The sequence below is a fragment of the Phyllobates terribilis genome, unplaced genomic scaffold, assembly GCF_046119375.1.
Source record: "Phyllobates terribilis strain yellow unplaced genomic scaffold, ASM4611937v1 Scaffold_3__8_contigs__length_932513732, whole genome shotgun sequence".
Lineage (NCBI taxonomy): Eukaryota > Metazoa > Chordata > Amphibia > Anura > Dendrobatidae > Phyllobates > Phyllobates terribilis.
Window position 1 is genome coordinate 837,768,035 of NW_027362763.1, and position 17,728 is coordinate 837,785,762.

Sequence of the window (17,728 nt, forward strand, 5' to 3'; positions counted from 1 at the left end):
CACCAACAAAGGCTTTTGTATAAAGTATTAAATACATTTCAGTAAGGGTTCAATACTTTTTCCCTGTGTCATTTCTCATTATTACACATAACTTAATTTATGAACATCTATAGTTTGAGTTCTTTGCCTGTGTGGATTGGATGGTTGTCACCGACATCTGGTGAGAATTTCATGTCAACAGCACCTTTAGAAATATATTTACTTAAAAAATTGGTGACGTCTTCAATACTTATTTCACCCGCTGTTTATATATATATATATATATATATATATATATATAAATACATTCAATTTAATTGTTGATTTCCCCTGTAACTTGGCAGGCATATTAGCCCAAGTTACAAGGCACATTTAGGCTCTTTTCTGCCTATGAAGGGAGAATCAAGCACTGTAAGTCTGCTGTGTATTCAGCAATCTGGAAGACAAAGATTGTAATAAATAGAAATGAGTGAAACAATTCAACACAAATACAATTAGTGTCAAATTTCAAGGAGTTCACTGAACCTGGTTAATATGAAGACATTATGATTTAATTCAACCACTTAACCCACTGCATAAGATTGCACCAACCAGACAAGCCTCATATGAACTTGTGCGCATTAGGACAGGCTTCCCCGTAATGCCTTGCAGCTATCAGATCACATGGTATAGCACCACCAATCAGGTAGGACTATCATAGCCTGTATGAGAGCAGAAAGAAGAAATGTAGCTGCCATTTTATGGTGAATTTGGAAAATGAAAGGGCATTTAGCCATAGAGATAGGGAATGAAAGCCATAAAATACAGAATAAACTGTACAGATATTTTGATAACAAAGCAGTGAAGAATGGTATCCTTCTGTTTAGCCATAGCCATATATGTTAAGGTCACTTTATTCCTGTTAAAGAATTTCAAAGCCATTGGATATAGTCCTTGGAGACCGCAGAGTATTTATACACATCTTTTCAGGGCAATTTGGGGCTTTACAGTAGTATAGTTTTGCGGCCAATCAACCTTTTTTTAACAATAAGGTGAAGCTGTAAAATCTGATAATGCCAGGATGTTATACAGTTGTGCTCAAAAGTTTACATACCCCGACAGAATTTTTCCTTTCTTGACCTTGTTTCAGAGAATATCAATGATAACAAAAAAACTTTTTCTCCGCTCATGGTTATTGGTTGGGTGAAGCCATTTATTGTTAAACTACTGTGTTTTCTCTTTTTAAATCTTAATGACAACCAAAAACATCCAAATGACCCTGATCAAAAGTTTGCATACCCCAGTTCTTAATACTGTGTATTGCCTCATCTAACATCAATGACAGCTTGAAGTCTTTTGTGGTAGTTGTGGATGAGGTTCTTTAATTTCTCAGATGGTAAAGCTGCCCATTCTTCTTGGCAAAAAGCCTGCAGTTCCTGTAAATTCCTGGGCTGTCTAGCATGAACTGCGCGCTTGAGATTTCCCTAGAGTGGCTCAATGATATTGAGGTCAGGAGAATGAGATGGCCACTCCAGAACCTTCACTTTGCTATAGCCAATGACAGGTCGACTTGGCCTTGTGTTTTGGATCATTGTCATGTTGGAATGTCCAAATACGTCCCATGCGCAGCTTCTCTGTTGATGAGTGCAAATCTATCTCCAGTATTTGCTGATAAAGTGCTGCATTCATCTTTCCTTCAACTTTTACCAAGTTTCCTGTGCCTTTGTAGCTCACACATCCCCAAAACATCAGCGATCCACCTCCGTGCTTTACTGTAGGAATGGTGTTCCTTTCATCATAGGTTTTGTTGACCTCTCTCCAAATGTAACGTTTATGGTTGTGGCCGAAAAGTTCAATTTTGGTCTCATCACTCCAAATTACCTTGTTCCAGAAGTTTTGAGGCTTGTCTCTGTGCTGTCTGGCGTATTGTAGGCGAGATACTTTGTGGCATTTGCACAGTAATGGCTTTCTTCTGACGACTCAACCATGCAGCCCATTTTTCTTCAAGTGCCTCCTTATTGTGCATTTTGAAACGGCCACGCCACTAGTTTTCAGAGAGTTCTGAATTTAAGCTGATGTTATTTGTGGGTTTTTCTTTGCATCCCGAACAATTTTCCTGGCAATTGTGGCCAAAATTTTTGTTGGTCTACCTGACCGTGGTTTGGTTTTTACAGAGCCCCTGAATTTCCATTTGTTAATCACAGTTTGAACGCTGCTGACTGGCATTATCAATCCCTTGGATATTTTTTTGTATCCCTTTTCCCGTAGATCCGTTGACAATTCTTTTGCTTTCCCCATGACACACAATCCAGAAATGTCAGTGGCTGGATGAAAGATGCAAGAGTCTGTCTGGATCCCAGAAACTCACTCAGCTTTTATGCACACACACTGATCACTAGCAAACAGGTCAATGGTGAGGATGCTGCCATACATCCCCCCAGCATTCCAGGACACGTTGCCTTTACCGTTCCTTATATGGCACAAGGTAAATAATATACTACGGAGCAGCTGCTTATGACCAAACAGTAATGCTACCTACTTAGCGCTACCAACTTAGTAAGATTTGTGCATCATTGTCAAGTACCCTGGTGTTATCAGCATTATGCTACCTGTTTAGCGCTATCTATTCATTTGTGCATTCATGCGTCTCTGCTATATGCTCTGATGTCTTACATTCTGTCATGTTATTATGTGTTCACATACTGAGATTGCTATCTTGATTGTTGTACTTCATACTTTGTATTCTGACATGAAGGCTATTATCAGTGAAGACATAGATTGATATTATTTATGTTTGCCTTTACTTTAATTATTTATTGACTGGCAGCTTATACGTACACCTGGTTTATCTTTATGCTGGCCCAGGGATGTTTGTCAGGGTTTGACCCTGTTCCTATAGTTGTCCTACCACCTCTTTTCCTTCCCTTTGATATATTGCTATGTAACTTTTATATTTTCTAATAAAATTTGATATACTTTGGATTAAAATCCCTCTCATGTCATTTTGGGGTCTACTAATATGTGGATTGAGATATAACTTATAGGGGAAACGCGTCCCCTTTTATTTAAAGTTTCCCCCCCCCCACTATAGGCTATTAATCAGTTTTTCACAGGTGAGGATGTTACCTTTAGTAGCCATTGAAACCCATATGTGTCAAATTCTGTGCATGTTATCAGGTCAAAATCATCAGGGTATGTGAAGTTTTGATCAGGGTTATTTGGATGTTTTTGGTTGTCATTAAAATGTAAAAAGAGAAAACACAGTAGTTTGACAATAAATGACTTCACCCAACCAATAACCATGAGTGGAGAAAAAGTTTTTTATTATCATTCATATTCAAGCACAACTGTAAATTGTCCTTGCAGAGACATATGAAGGCCATACGAATGGTTAGGCCATCTGAAAGTAGTTAAAAACACATTTCACTTTTTTATTCTTAAACAGGTTACCAATGGCACTGTATTCAAGATTGTGATTAGACCAATAATAATTTTATAGTTAAAAGGAACTGTACTTTCATCAAACTTTGCATAAATCAAAAGTACAGATGAATATAAAAAACTTTGTAGTATATCTTTTCAGAGAATTTTGCTTCATTCTCCATTTATGAACCAGTTTTTTTTCCTACATAGAAAAAAGTCAGCTCACCCATCTCAGGAGTTCCATGCATGGAAACCGGCAGTGCCGCAGGGTGAATGTCAGAAGAAGAAGCAAATTCAGCGTACCGAACTTCTTGAAAACATTTTTTTATGTGAATCAATTATAAAAGCAAAAAATAATGGCTTTCAAGAGACAAAAATATTCAATCACACTTCCTCTGTGATGGAATATTTTTTGTGCAGAAAGATCGCTCTGAGCTTTCTAACAAGTCTTTTACCTCACCCAAAGCTAGATTCACATGCACACTGCTCAGTACTGCTGTATGATGACCTCAATGCTGCAGCTGTTTCCCTCTGTGTGTTGACTAAGTAATTAAGAGCAGGAATGTGTGTGTGCTGTGATGTGTATGGCAGACATTAGAGCAGCAATTTTCTTCCTCAAGCTTGAAGTCAATTGTAAATTAAGAGATAGAGGCTGCATTGTGGAAATTTGGTGAAAAAGCAGGATTCAAGTCATATATTGGCCAAAGATTGTGTTATTCGTCAAGTACACGTGATAGCTTATTCTGAAACGATGACTGAAAGTACTGATGCCTTTTAAAGTAATCTCATATAAATTAGTTTTTTTACTCTTATCAGTCCCCACTGACACAGTCAGTGAAAGGGGATGATTCATAAGAATAAGGGCATGTTGGCTCTATGGGGGGGCTCCAGTAGTTGGGATCCTACATCTAAAGAACCAGACCAGAGAGCTGCTAACAAAGAGTTGCAGTGGTAGACCCAGCTTATATACATATTACATGGCTGGCCATTTATTTAGATGACTAGTCTGTAATACTTTATTTCTCGTGCAGGGAAAATAAAGGGCTAAATGTGGCTTTCTCTTGCGATATAAGACACACTAGATTCTATTAAAAACTGTTTGACTGTTTAAGATATCCTATATAAATGTGTTTAAATCCAAAGTAAACTGATCAATCGAGGAAATATTTCCTTTAGATCACTTTTGAAGCCACGCTTGAGCTGTAATATGGCATCAAATGCTTTATTAAAGGGCTATGAAGAGGTACAGTATTGTCCCATAGATGGGTACTGTAGTGTGGTTCTATATATCTCACAGCTTGTGAGGATCCATAACACAGCAATGTTTCTTTCTATAACTCCACTAACCAGCAAACTGTATGTTTGTGCCTTGCTTCCTTGCACATTTTTCAAAAAGAATATTTTAAATACCTATATCGTGAAAGCTTCCAAAAAGCCATATGACATTCAGAGGAAAACTTTCTCCTACTGCAATAAAAGCATGATTCATCTACAATCAAATACACCGAGTCTACAATGACTCACATCTTTTGTCAATTGCCTTTTAAATAGATTTCCTGGTGAGAAATCACAACACAAAGTTGCGCGAGAATTCCTGCGGTGATGGTATTTTGGAAGAAAGGCTGGTTATAATTGATAGCAAACGCCATCAAAACCCTGTAGCTATTACATCAATAAATCTACTCACTCCGGCTTTTAACTGTAAAAAATAATAATAAAATAAAGATAAACTAAAAGGCTTTCATAAGCAAACACTGCTACTCTGCAGGGACGCTCATGCAAAACATGGTAAATCTTTTTTTTTTCTAATCCACTGAGTTATTCTAAGATAGTTCTCCAGCTAAAACTGTATTAAGTATAGAGAGGGCCAAAAACAACAATTCTAGCTCTCCGGATATATAAAACTATATTCTCAGTTTCAGCAACTTTATTCTTCATTTAACCTATAGACCTAAGATGTGTTCTTTCCAGTAAAAACAGGTTTAATTTTTTACGGCTATTTATTTAGGTTTGTAAAACCAGCTGAATACATGAAGCAGCACATAAAGGCTTATAAAATGCAAAGGTGATGATATGGGAAAAGGGCAATAGTACTGGGAAAATAAAGCTAAGCGAAGGGGGAATTAATAAACAGAAGCCGTATAATGCAGGTATAAATGGAAATCCTTTCCTAAGTCTTGGTGAGAATGGCATCCATTCCAGAATTACAGGACAATATGGAATCACTTTGGTAATAATAATATTTGCATTTTGCAATAACCGAACACTGTTCAGCTTGTGCCATGTATACTGGGAGCAGTGTCAGGGGCATACTATTACGCTCCACGTCAGAAAGGGGTTCAAGAACCACTCCAGCATTTTTTTTAATTTTACCTTTGGAGCGGTGCTTCTAATCTAAGGTCCCTGCCTGTAGTCTTATATTCACCTCCCACCGTTTTCACCTTTCATCACCGCCGCTCTTGTTGGTCTCCGGCAGTTTGTGATCTGCTGGATCGCTCCAGTGTTTCATGGAGCTAATCACAGGTCACAACTCAATACGAGTCTATGAGAACCTTGTTCTTCTACGGCCCCCTCCACGTCTCCTGGTGTACTGGCCTATCTAATGGTAGCGCCTCCAGCCTCTGGACACTACGCTGACAGACACAGCAAACCTTCTTGCCACAGCTTGCATTGATGTGCCATCCTGGAGGAGATCCCACAGGAGACCATCCGCAACCTCATCAGGAGCATGCTCAGGCATTGTAGGGAGGTCATACAGGCACGTGGAGGCCACACACAATACTGAGCCTCATTTTGACTTGTTTTAAGGACATTACATCAAAGTTGGATCAGCCTGTAGTGTGTTTTTCCACTTTAATTTTGGGGGTGACTCCAAATCCAGGCCTCCATTGGTTAATAAATTAGATTTCCATTGATGATTTTTGCGTGATTTTGTTGTCAGCACATTCAACTTTGTACAGAACAAAGTATTCAATGAGAATATTTCATTCATTCAGATCTAGGATGTGTTATTAGAGTGTTCCCTTTATTTTTTTGAGCAGTGTATATATAAATATATATATATATATATTTTTTGCTTTGAAAGAACTTTATTGATATAGTTATCTGTGGATTACATACTTTTTTAGTGAGTTTCTGGAGCAGATATGCACTAAAAACGCATGCATTTTTTACCAGCAGATTTTCCGCATATAATGTCATTTTTTGGTGAAAATCTGCACATAAAACACAGCGTACCAAGAGAAATTGACGTTGCGGATTCCAAACAGCATAGCGGGTGAGTTTACACTGTGTAAAAGAAGCACATTGGGCATGAGATTTCTATAAATCCCATCCATTTTGCTGGAACTGTAAGACGCTGAGTTGATTGTGCAGTGAAAATAGGCAACATCAAAAACTTACCAAAAACTCATTGTGGGAATTTAACCTTTATGGCTGACTTAATTTTAAAATGTAGATAAAGATTATTAACTTACACACAGAACGTGCAGAATGATGGCTCCGTGCCGCCGGTCCTCAAGTGAGAAGATATCACTGGGAAATTCATGTAGAGCTAAAAAAACACAAACAGAAATAAGGCAGTCAACCATAATTGCTCAATATATTGATAAGAGGACATTGTAACCAAATATAAAATATTACATAAAGTTATACAATGTTATGTATACAATAATTCTGCATACAAGATATTGTTAAGATCTGTGGTCTCCAGTCCTCAAAAATTGTAGTGTATCTGTGTATTATCAATTTATAGTAAAAATCATGGGCAAAGGGATTATCCACTACTTGGACAACTTGTTCTTAAAGGGTAAGAAAAGAAACAAAAACCTTATACTGATCTTGCATATTGTCAACGTTTTCGTCATGTCAGATGAAAGCTGCAGACAATCAGTGGCCACTAATAGGCTGCTTTGCTCATGTCGGAACTTGGACATATGTGGGAGGTTTGAGCACTGCAGCTCAATAGAGGTCTCTGATTGGCTGCAACATCTATGTGACACAATGCCACACGAGCGCCACAGGGTCTCAGTTAAATACTGTAGTCCCCCGAGTAAAATAAAAAAAACTTATTCTCATCTCCAGCACTGGCGCCATTAATGTTTGCGCTGGGTCGTGTGACATTATGTCGCATGAGCGCTACAGATAATCAGTGGCTTTCATCAGCAGCTTTGATAACACGGATGAAACGCAGACTTACGAGGGAGGTCTGAGCGCTGCAGCTGCTGATTGGCTGCAGTGCTCTTGTGATATAACAAAGTCACGTGAATGCTGCAAGACCCGGCACCAATGCTGCTGGAACAGCGCCGGTATGGGTGGTAAGTATAAGGTTGTTTTTATGTTACTCGTGAGACATTTAAGAAAGGGTTGACCAAGTAGTGAACAACCCTTTTAAGAACATATTTTTTCAGAAATTGGGTGAGTAAAAGAAAATTAGCTCTTATCTTTAAACTACACAACTCTTGTCCATGAAGTGGTGCTGAAGCTCAGCCTCATTCAGTTTCATTAACAAAAACACACAAACCTTCATGTGATGCTAAGACACATTAAGTTAGAAGAAACAGAAGGCAACTAGCAAAATGAAGAATGGGTATATTACATAAATCATATCACGCAATTTATAAGTCTATCCCCTTCCCATTGTGGCCAATTTTCATCTCTGTGCTTTCATGTTTTTATCCCCTTGTTCCATCACCCATAACTTTTTATTTTTCCATCACCATTTTTCGTGGGATGAGCTGTAGTTTTGAAAGACACCATATTTTATCATACAATGTACTAGAAACTGGGAAAAAAATCCAAGTGTATTACAGTATGTAGCTGAAATCACAGTCTCCTATGGCTGTGCTTCAGAGATACACAAACATGGCAGCCATATGGGGCTTTCAGCTGCCACGGGAACCTGCAATCATGTCACAGGGATAATGGGCATCTGAAACGGCACGACCCAGGACAGAGCCGCTAAAATGCTGCTGTCAAAGATGGAGTTAGAATCAGATACTGGGTATTGTGCAGGCTCAACTCCTGATCCTGACCCCTAGGCTTGTGTCTGACGTGTGCCATACATCTGCGTCACATGTCAGGAAGACGTTAATGAGAACCTGTTATCTCCTGTCTGACATGTCTGTTCTAGTATACCTGTAAAATAACTACTGGAAATAAAGTAATAATAGATCAACAACTATCCTGGAAAGGAGGAGAATAGTTTTCTAAGTGCTATAATTGCAGAGTGTGAAAATAGCTCACCCACCTAACACATCCATCATGCGTTTCGCAACAGCTTTGTCTGAAGTTGCTGAAGCAGACATATGAGACTTGGGCTAGACATTGACATTGGCTGCAACACAGGGCTGGTGGCTAAAGATCGCTGTGTCTCTGCTAGATTACAGTGCAATGCAGGTGATTGGTGTCACATTGCGACTGCAACTAAGTTTAAATTTAAGGGTCCCCGTCCCGTCCCAGCCGAGCCCATCCCTAAATATGATGATTAAGAAATATGATGAATAGTGATGAATATGGTGCGTGAAGGAGGTACCACATGGCAGGCCGTAGAGTGCCTGTAATACTTTGGATGCTGTTGTACAAGGTTCATGTACACAGTTTGAGCCCATATGCTATATTTCTACTGTGATCCTGAGGACGCAGGTCCATCTTGGACGTGTGAAGGAGGCCTAACACATCAATGATCGATCTTCCATGGCAGTACTCTTTAAGTCCGGTCATCGATATGTGTAACTAAACAATCAGGCAGGAAAATGAGCTGGTAAAGTGGAGCATGGTGTTTTGGCAGGACTGAACATTTTAGAAAGATAACATGTAGCACCCTGAGGATTCGGCTGCTACAGGGGTATTGCACCTCAGCCAGAGGTGTGATATTCCACTCCCGGGTAAGGATGGAGTGTGGAACTGAGCTCAGTTAGCTGCATGCACTACACACATCCCATTTCCGGAGGACAGACCAATGGTACTCCCACTTAATAATGTGCAGGTACGACCGAGTCTGTCCTTGGCTGGAGTGGGAGGGGGGTGGAATATCCCAGTAGTGTAGGGGCAGATAGGGGGAGCAGCCTGGGTAAAGTTAGGAGCTCATTGGGTGCTGGTCACCTGAGCTCACACATAGAGGGAGTATATAAGGTGGGCACCATCTTAGATCAGGGTCAGTCAGTCAGCCAGTGAGACGTCAGTCTTTGTAGAGGAAGAGAGCAGAGGAGCAGAGCAGCCCAAGGCCCAGAGAGAGAGAGGAGAGAGAAAGACCCAGAGGGGGAGAAAGAAGGAACTCCAAGAGCCCAAATTAGACCAGAGGGTGAAGAGTTGGCAACAGGGTACCGGATCCCAAGCTGGCAGAGGCTACAGCACACCTTAGCCAGGAACCGGAGGCCGTGGGCAGAATCTGCCACGGCCACCCACTATATCCACCCGGAAGGCAGACCACGCATAGGGTCAGGGAACCCAGAGACAAGGGTTCACCAACAAGAGGCCCGAGGGAGCCGGACATAGGTGGATCCCTGGTGGGGAAGGCCAGAGACAAGGACAGGACAGAAAGGGAGCTCAGAACCACGCTCCAGAACTACTTGGGGGTTGGCCGAGTCCAGGACCTGGTGGACGCAGCCCGGCTCGGGTGGTCACTTAAGGCCGGAGTGACCGGTACAAGAACAGCAGTAAGTAAAGAACCCTGAACTGCACAACCCGACTCTGACTCTCATTACCATCTTCCCTGCACTTCCACAACCACCATCCTCTGCACCTGACCCCCTGAGGCTATACCCCTCCCGTTGGGGGTTATACTACCTAAGCTGCACAAACACCATCAGCCTCAGCGGACCCTGCTGCAGCGGCGGCCGTAGTGACCGCAAATCAACGGGTGGCGTAGTCGACATAAAGAACTTTAGTAACATCAGTAAGGACTGCCACACACTGAGCTTGACACCCTGGGCACGGACCGGGTCACAGCCACTCGGAGACTACAACCCCCATCTGATCCGGCTCCGGGTATCCCCAACAACACTGGCCCAGGGGGCGCGTCAAACATATGTAGCTGTTTTCAGAGATTCTTGCTGTACTGACTCATCCGGGTGACATTAAAGACAGCTGTTTTACTAAGCTGTATCCGCAGTTCCAGTGGTAATGGTTGTGAGGCAGGTTGAAAGCTGGAGAGTTTTGACCAAGAAGTCTAGGCAGGGGGCCACATGTGCCAGCAATCAAGTGATTAGGAAAGTGCATTCATTTCTACTTCAAAGAAAGCTAGACTAGGTCAAATCAGCTCTTGCACTTACCTGATCCAAAATTTTGATTTTTACAAATTGTGTGAACCTCTCTAGGACACAAAAGTCTAGTCTGACAGAAGCCCTATTGTTTGTGCATCACTTTGTTGAAAGAGACACTGTGCACCAAACTCCTAGAAGTTTACTTATACACATACAGTTAGGTCCATATATATTTGGACAGAGACAACATTTTTCTAATTTTGGTTCTAGACATTACCACAATGAATTTTAAACAAAACAATTCAGATGCAGTTGAAGTTCCGACTTTCAGCTTTAATTTGAGGGTATCCACATTAAAATTGGATGAAGGGTTTAGGAGTTTCAGCTCCTTAACATGTGCCACCCTGTTTTTAAAGGGACCAAAAGTAATTGGACAGATTAAATAATTGTAAATAAAATGTTAATTTCTAGCACTTGGTTTAAAACCCTTTGTTGGCAATGACTGCCTGAAGTCTTGAACTCATGGACATCACCAGATGCTCATTTTCCTCCTTTTTGATGCTCTGCCAGGCCTTCACTGCGGTGGTTTTCAGTTGCTGTTTGTTTGTGGGCCTTTCTGTCTGAAGTTTAGTCTTTAACAAGTGAAATGCATGCTCAATTGGGTTGAGATCAGGTGACTGACTTGGCCATTCAAGAATGTTCCACTTCTTTGCTTTAATAAACTCCTGGGTTGCTTTGGCTTTATGTTTTGGGTCATTGTCAATCTGTAGTATGAAAAGACGACCAATCAGTTTGGCTGCATTTGGCTGGATCTGAGCACACAGTGTGGCTCTGAATACATCAGAATTCATTCGGCTGCTTCTGTCCTGTGTCACATCATCAATAAACACTAGTGACCCAGTGCCACTGGCAGCCATGCATGCCCAAGCCATCACACTGCCTCCGCTGTGTTTTACAGATGATGTGGTATGTTTTGGATCATGAGCTGTACCACGCCTTCACCATACTTTTCTCTTTCCATCATTCTGGTAGAGGTTGATCTTGGTTTCATCTGTCCAAAGAATGTTCTTCCAGAACTGTGCTGGCTTTTTTAGATGTTTTTTAGCAAAGTCCAGTCTAGCCTTTTTATTCTTGATGCTTATGAGTGGCTTGCACCGTGCAGTGAACCCTCTGTATTTACTTTCATGCAGTCTTCTCTTTATGGTAGATTTGGATATTGATACGCCTACCTCCTGGAGAGTGTTGTTCACTTGGTTGGCTGTTGTGAAGGGGTTTCTCTTCACCATGGAGATTATTCTGCGATCATCCACCACTGTTGTCTTCCATGGGTGCCCAGGTCTTTTTGCATTGATCAGGTCACCAGTGCTTTCTTTCTTTCTCAGGATGTACCAAACTATAGATTTTGCCACTCCTAATATTGTAGCAATTTCTAGGATGGGTTTTTTCTGTTTTTGCAGCTTAAGAATGGCTTGTTTCACCTGCATGGAGAGCTCCTTTGACCGCATGTTTACTTCACAGCAAACCCTTCCAAATGCTAGCACCACACCTCAGATCAACTCCAGGCCTTTTATCTGCTTAATTGAGAATGACATAACGAAGGGATTGCCCACTCCTGTCCATGAAATAGCCTTGGAGTCAATTGTCCAATTACTTTTGGTCCCTTTAAAAACAGGGTGGCACATGTTAAGGAGCTGAAACTTCTAAAAACTTCATCCAATTTTAATGTGGATACCCTCAAATTAAAGCTGAAAGTCTGAACTTCAACTGCATCTGAATTGTTTAGTTTGAAATTCATTGTGGTAATGTCTATAACCAAAATTAGAAAAATGTTGTCTCTGTCCAAATATATATGGACCTAACTGTATTTTACACAGAAATTTTCAGATGCAACACTCTCTTCTGGTACCATAGGATCTGCGAAGACCACTTCTATTTGGAGTTTAAGCCGAATAATTTAACCATCACAAAAATGTTCTAGTGGCTTTTGTCATGAAGCTGGACTATAAGAGATCATAAATTCTCTTTGAGTATAGTCTGTCGCCAGCCGAATTTCACCGTGACAGTTACCAGCTGTGATCATGTATGAATGATGTCATTTAATTGTGTGGTCAAGAAGACCACATGTCCTTCACCTGATACACCTGTACTTACAAAGCTGCATCTTAAAAAAGGATCATTGTTAAAGTAAGGTCAAACATAGTTTTCATCAGTCCAAAAATGCCTGCAGTTGGCTGTATTGCCAAGAATAATTTTGACAGGCCGTTTTTTAATTGCATGTTGTTTAGCTGGCGTCTTCTACGCTATACTGTCAAGTATAGAGAGCGGTTAAAAGGAGTGAGATAATACGGAACTTGTGCACAGCAATGTCGTTATTGTGATATCTTCCCATACTCAGACATTTGCTTCCGATACTACAGTAAGGATGCAAATCTTTTTTCCACACACATTTCGTAATAGGATTTTATAATACATCACCACTTGAAGTACTTGTTATCTTCAACCATGCAGACCAATTATCAGTAATGTATGGGTACTTTAATACCATTCATTTTCCAATTTGTGCTCTGTATCAGTTCTCCAAGATTTACCAGCAACTTTATTTACCAAAACTGTAGCTTGACATTTCTTTGCTAAGGTCAAAGATTGAGTGCAGCAAAAACTATCATTCTTATATCACAGAGCCACACACACTCGCATACCAATTGAGATGGTTTTAGATGAGTTGGACCCAGTGTCAGACTGAAGAATATTGAGCCCACCAGTGGATTTGATTCTGAGGGTCCACCTTTCTCCCCCACTCAAGAGCCCCATAGCAGCTGCAAGGTTTGCACTATCAACTCTCCTGAAGGAGAAGCCAGAGCCCACCCGAGGATTCTCCAGTTCTCTGGTGGGCCAGTTCAACCTTGGTTGGACTCCAGAGTGAAGGCAAAGCAGCTAACAAGTGCTCAGCAGCACCTCTAGGAACTCAGTCAAGCCATTAGAAAGCCATTACAGGTGACTGACTACCTGATGGAGCTGCTTGAGAGACTGACAAGTGGGTGAAAACTGTCATCAGAGGAAAAATAGGTATCAAAGTTTTAACACATATTGTGGTTTGTTTCACTCATATTTATATACTTTTTGTTTTAGTAGTTTTACTACTTCCAGTCTGAATCTACAATGTGCACACTCTAGTAAGAACCAGAAATACCACTGCATGTACAGGTGTGTCCAAACTTTTGACCGGTATTAGGCTATGTGCCCACGATGCAGAAATGCTCTGGATTTTTTCCTGAGCGTTTCTGCATCTCCCTGGCAGAAAAAACGCATGCGGATTGTACATGCGGATTGTACATGCGGATTGTACATGCGTTTTTCCTGCCAGGGACATGCGGAAGTGAAGCGTTCTTCACATGCATTTCCACATGCGGGTTGTCAAGCGCTTTCCAAGCGATTTTAGCATCACTTGGAAAGTGCTTGAAAACTTGCAAACGGCATGGATTTATATAGTGTGACCGTAAAAGAATGGTAAAAAATAACAAATAAATATTATACTTACCTTCTGATGGCCCCCGGTGTCCTTGTCTTGGCTTGCCGGCAGCACGCGGTAGACTAAAGGACCTGCCGACGTCAGCGGTTGCGTGACTAAATGATGTCACCGCAGGTCCTTTAGTTTACTGCGAGCTGCCGGCAAGCCAGGACAAAGACACCGGGGGCCATCAGAAGGTAAGTATAATATTTATTTTTTATTTTATTCTTTTTTTTACAGGTTCTATGGTACCCGGGTCCGGAGGAGAGTCTCCTCTCCTCCAGACCCAGGTACCATCCGCACATTGAAACGCATGGAATCCGCATGTATAGATGCAGTGATGAGGATTACATGCGTTCCAATGCAAGTCAATGGCGGTGAAAACGCTGCGATTCCGCAAAATAATTGGTAGTGCTGCGGATTTTTCCGCAATAATAATCCGCAGCAAAAATTTCCACAGCATGTGCACAGCACATGCGGATTATCATTGAGGAACATGGCAGACCTTCTACCAAGCTTTTTTAAGTGTTTCTGCAGCGGAATTGCCGCTGCGGAAACGCTTAAAAAACGCATAGTGGGCACACAGCCTTACACATCCCACACGCATTCATGTTCTACTGTACCACACACATTCATAGTACTTCCATTTCTCACACCAGCAGTGAAGAGGAAATCCTGAAAAAGAGAGGAAACAACCACACTGCAGACACTGCCTCCTGCCTCTTCTGTCTGCCCCTATAGGGCTGATGCTTGGATCAGGTTACAACAGCCAGCAAAATGTTCTTGCTGTTGTAACTTGGAGGAACACAGGCAGAAGAAAAAGGTGAAGGCTAGATCACCAGGCACATGTACTGTACATCCTGTGCTCTTTTCCATATCACTAGCCAATTGAGCATTAGGCTAATGTCCCTTTTTGGATTAAATGGATGGATTTAATGGCTTAAAATCTGTACTTGTCACATGATCACACAGGTGCACAGTTAGTCACAACATAACTGAATCACAAAGAGCCATTCACCTGATTGGCCTTCACAGATTTGTATTCCCTGATAAGTGAACAATCAAAGTTCTTATTTAATGGTAGCGAGTAGAAATCTTCAAAACTAGAAGTCCCTTGTTACACTGGAGTAATGGTGCACAAGTGTGATCACCGCTCCATCTCCATGTTACAGCTATACCATATAAGTAGAAGGAGCAGTGGTGGAGCAGTGGTGGGGCAGGCATATTCACACAGGGGCTTTGGTGGTGCCGGAGGGTCAGAATCTCAGCGATCATGCATTTATTATGTATCACATGTGGGAAAAGCCCTTCAGATGATTCCACACTTTTGATCTATTTACAATACAATCAGATATTAATTCAAATTGTACCAAAGGGTTTCCATGCCACTTTCCTCTATTGTTAAATCACAAGGCCATTTATATTCTAAGGTTAGTAGCTTAAAATATTCCTTTCTAAATATCTAGAGAAATATCTTGTTAAAGAAATTACACTAGAAGTGTGACCTCCGCTGTATTTCAATTAACTTCTAGTCCGCAGGTGATGTATCAAGCTGAACTCGTAGCATCGATTCTTCCTCAAAGGACACTGCAGACGCTTTTCAATATCAGCCTGGATACAAGTGTATTATTTACTATATTCCTGTGCGTGTCGTTCCATACAAGGTCTATGTTGCACTCTATGATGACGAACTTTCCTAGCATGACAATGACATCACTGTTTCCATAGCAACATGAGCCGCAGAACAAAGGACACCACTAATAAAGGACTGCGGAGCAATAAATCTGTATACAGCTGTTTGATATTTAAAGGTATATTTTACATTTATATTTCTTTCATATATAAGAAAAAAATCATATAGTTTTTTAACATATATGACTATAAAATACTACTAGTTTTAGATGACCTTGCACACCTATTTTATTTGTCCTTATTGCAAATCTGTGTGGGTTTACATGACCAATACCATGTGTCGTCCTATTTGATCCATGGATGCATTACACAGCGGCCGCTGCACTGGAAAATGGCTGATTAAAACCCACGTAGTTTTGATATAATTTTTGGTGAAGTTTATATTATATATATTGTGACAGAGTCACTGGTGTTATATACGAGGGGAGGTATGTGTCACTCCGACTGCTAGCCTGTGTGCACTGAAACCTACAAACTTTCTGCCCTCATGTTATATGCCGGGGGTTAACTCACTTAAAGGCTGTATTTTTTTGTGAATGGCAAAGAGGGTGGGAAGCCATTTACACTACATCACCTCAGGGTGTGGCTGAGCAATTCTCAGGTCCTATTTTTTTTTCTCTGGTGTGATCTGGAGAGTGAAGTCTCCAGGCAATGTGTGGAAGCTAGAGAGCTCCACAAAATGACTTTCTCTGAATGGTTTGTGATGCCGAGAGCGGGCTGAACCCACTCACTTATGGATTGTGCTATACTTTATGTTTTTGTTTTGCCGTTATGCCGGAAAGGCCGTGTTTATTTTGTTGAATCTGCAGTGCTTATGCTGCTACAATAAACCTGCAGAGGAAACCGTGTCCTGAGTCTACTTCTGGAAGAAGCCGAGTGAGTCGTCGTACCACAATATGTATATATATATATATATACATAAAGTGGTGAGATTTCTTTCTGATTTCTTATTCTTTTGCATGTTTGTCACACTTAAATGTTTCAGATCACAAAACAAATTTAAATATTTGACAAAGATAACACGGGTAAACACAAAATGCAGTTTTTAAATGAAGGTCTTTATTATTAAGGGAAAAAGAAATCCAAACCTACAGAGCCCTGTGTGAAAAAGTGATTGCCCCCCTCCTTAAAACATAAATTAACTGTGGTTTATCACATCTTTGGGAAGCTGAGTTCAGTTTCCCTAGCCACACACAGGCCTGATTACGGCCACACCTGTTCTCAATCAAGAAATCAATTAAATAGGACCTGCCTGGCAAAATGAAGTAGACCAAAAGATCCTCAAAAACTTGACATCATGATGCGATCCAAAGAATTTCAGGAACAAATGAAAAACAAAGTAATTGAGATTTATCAGTCTGGAAAAGGTTATAAAGCCATTTCTAAAGCTTTGGGACTCCAGCGAACCACAGTGAGAGCCATTATCCACAAATGGCGAAAACATGGAACAGTGGTGAACCTTCCCAGGAGTGGCCAGCCGAACAAAATTACCCCAAGAGCGCAGCGACAACTCATCCAAGAGGTCACAAAAGACCCTACTACATCATCCAAAGAACTACATGCTTTACTTGCTTCAGTTAGGGTCAGTGTTCATGACGCCACCATAAGAAAGAGAGTTAGCAAAAATGGCATGCATGGTAGAGTTGGTTGGCACAGCTCTTTTATGCTGCGTAAACTCACCTGTGGGGCATGTTTGAAATCCACAACATGTCTTCTGTACACTAAGTTTTATGTGCGGATTTTCTTTATTGAATTGCATTAGATGCGGAAAATCCACAGGTAAAAACGAAAATAGTCCGATCATGACTGTATCAATAAAGTTTTGTCAAAGCCAATACCAGAAAATATCAAAAACAAAGCAACTTTATTTAAAACCTGACATTCCAACAAGAGACAAAAACTGTAGCGTCAAAAATATGATAAAAACGCATGTAAAAAAAACCTA

General features: G+C 40.9%; 1 protein-coding gene across 1 annotated transcript in view; it reads right to left on the bottom strand.

The window, feature by feature from the left end:
• The window catches only part of SLC24A3 (solute carrier family 24 member 3), a 428,724-nt gene that overhangs the window by 197,978 nt on the left and 213,018 nt on the right, over positions 1-17,728 (bottom strand). The window contains exon 3 of the mRNA XM_073672470.1: positions 6,858-6,934. Coding sequence (XP_073528571.1) covers positions 6,858-6,934 — 77 coding nt within the window. The remainder of the gene's footprint in view (positions 1-6,857; positions 6,935-17,728) is intronic.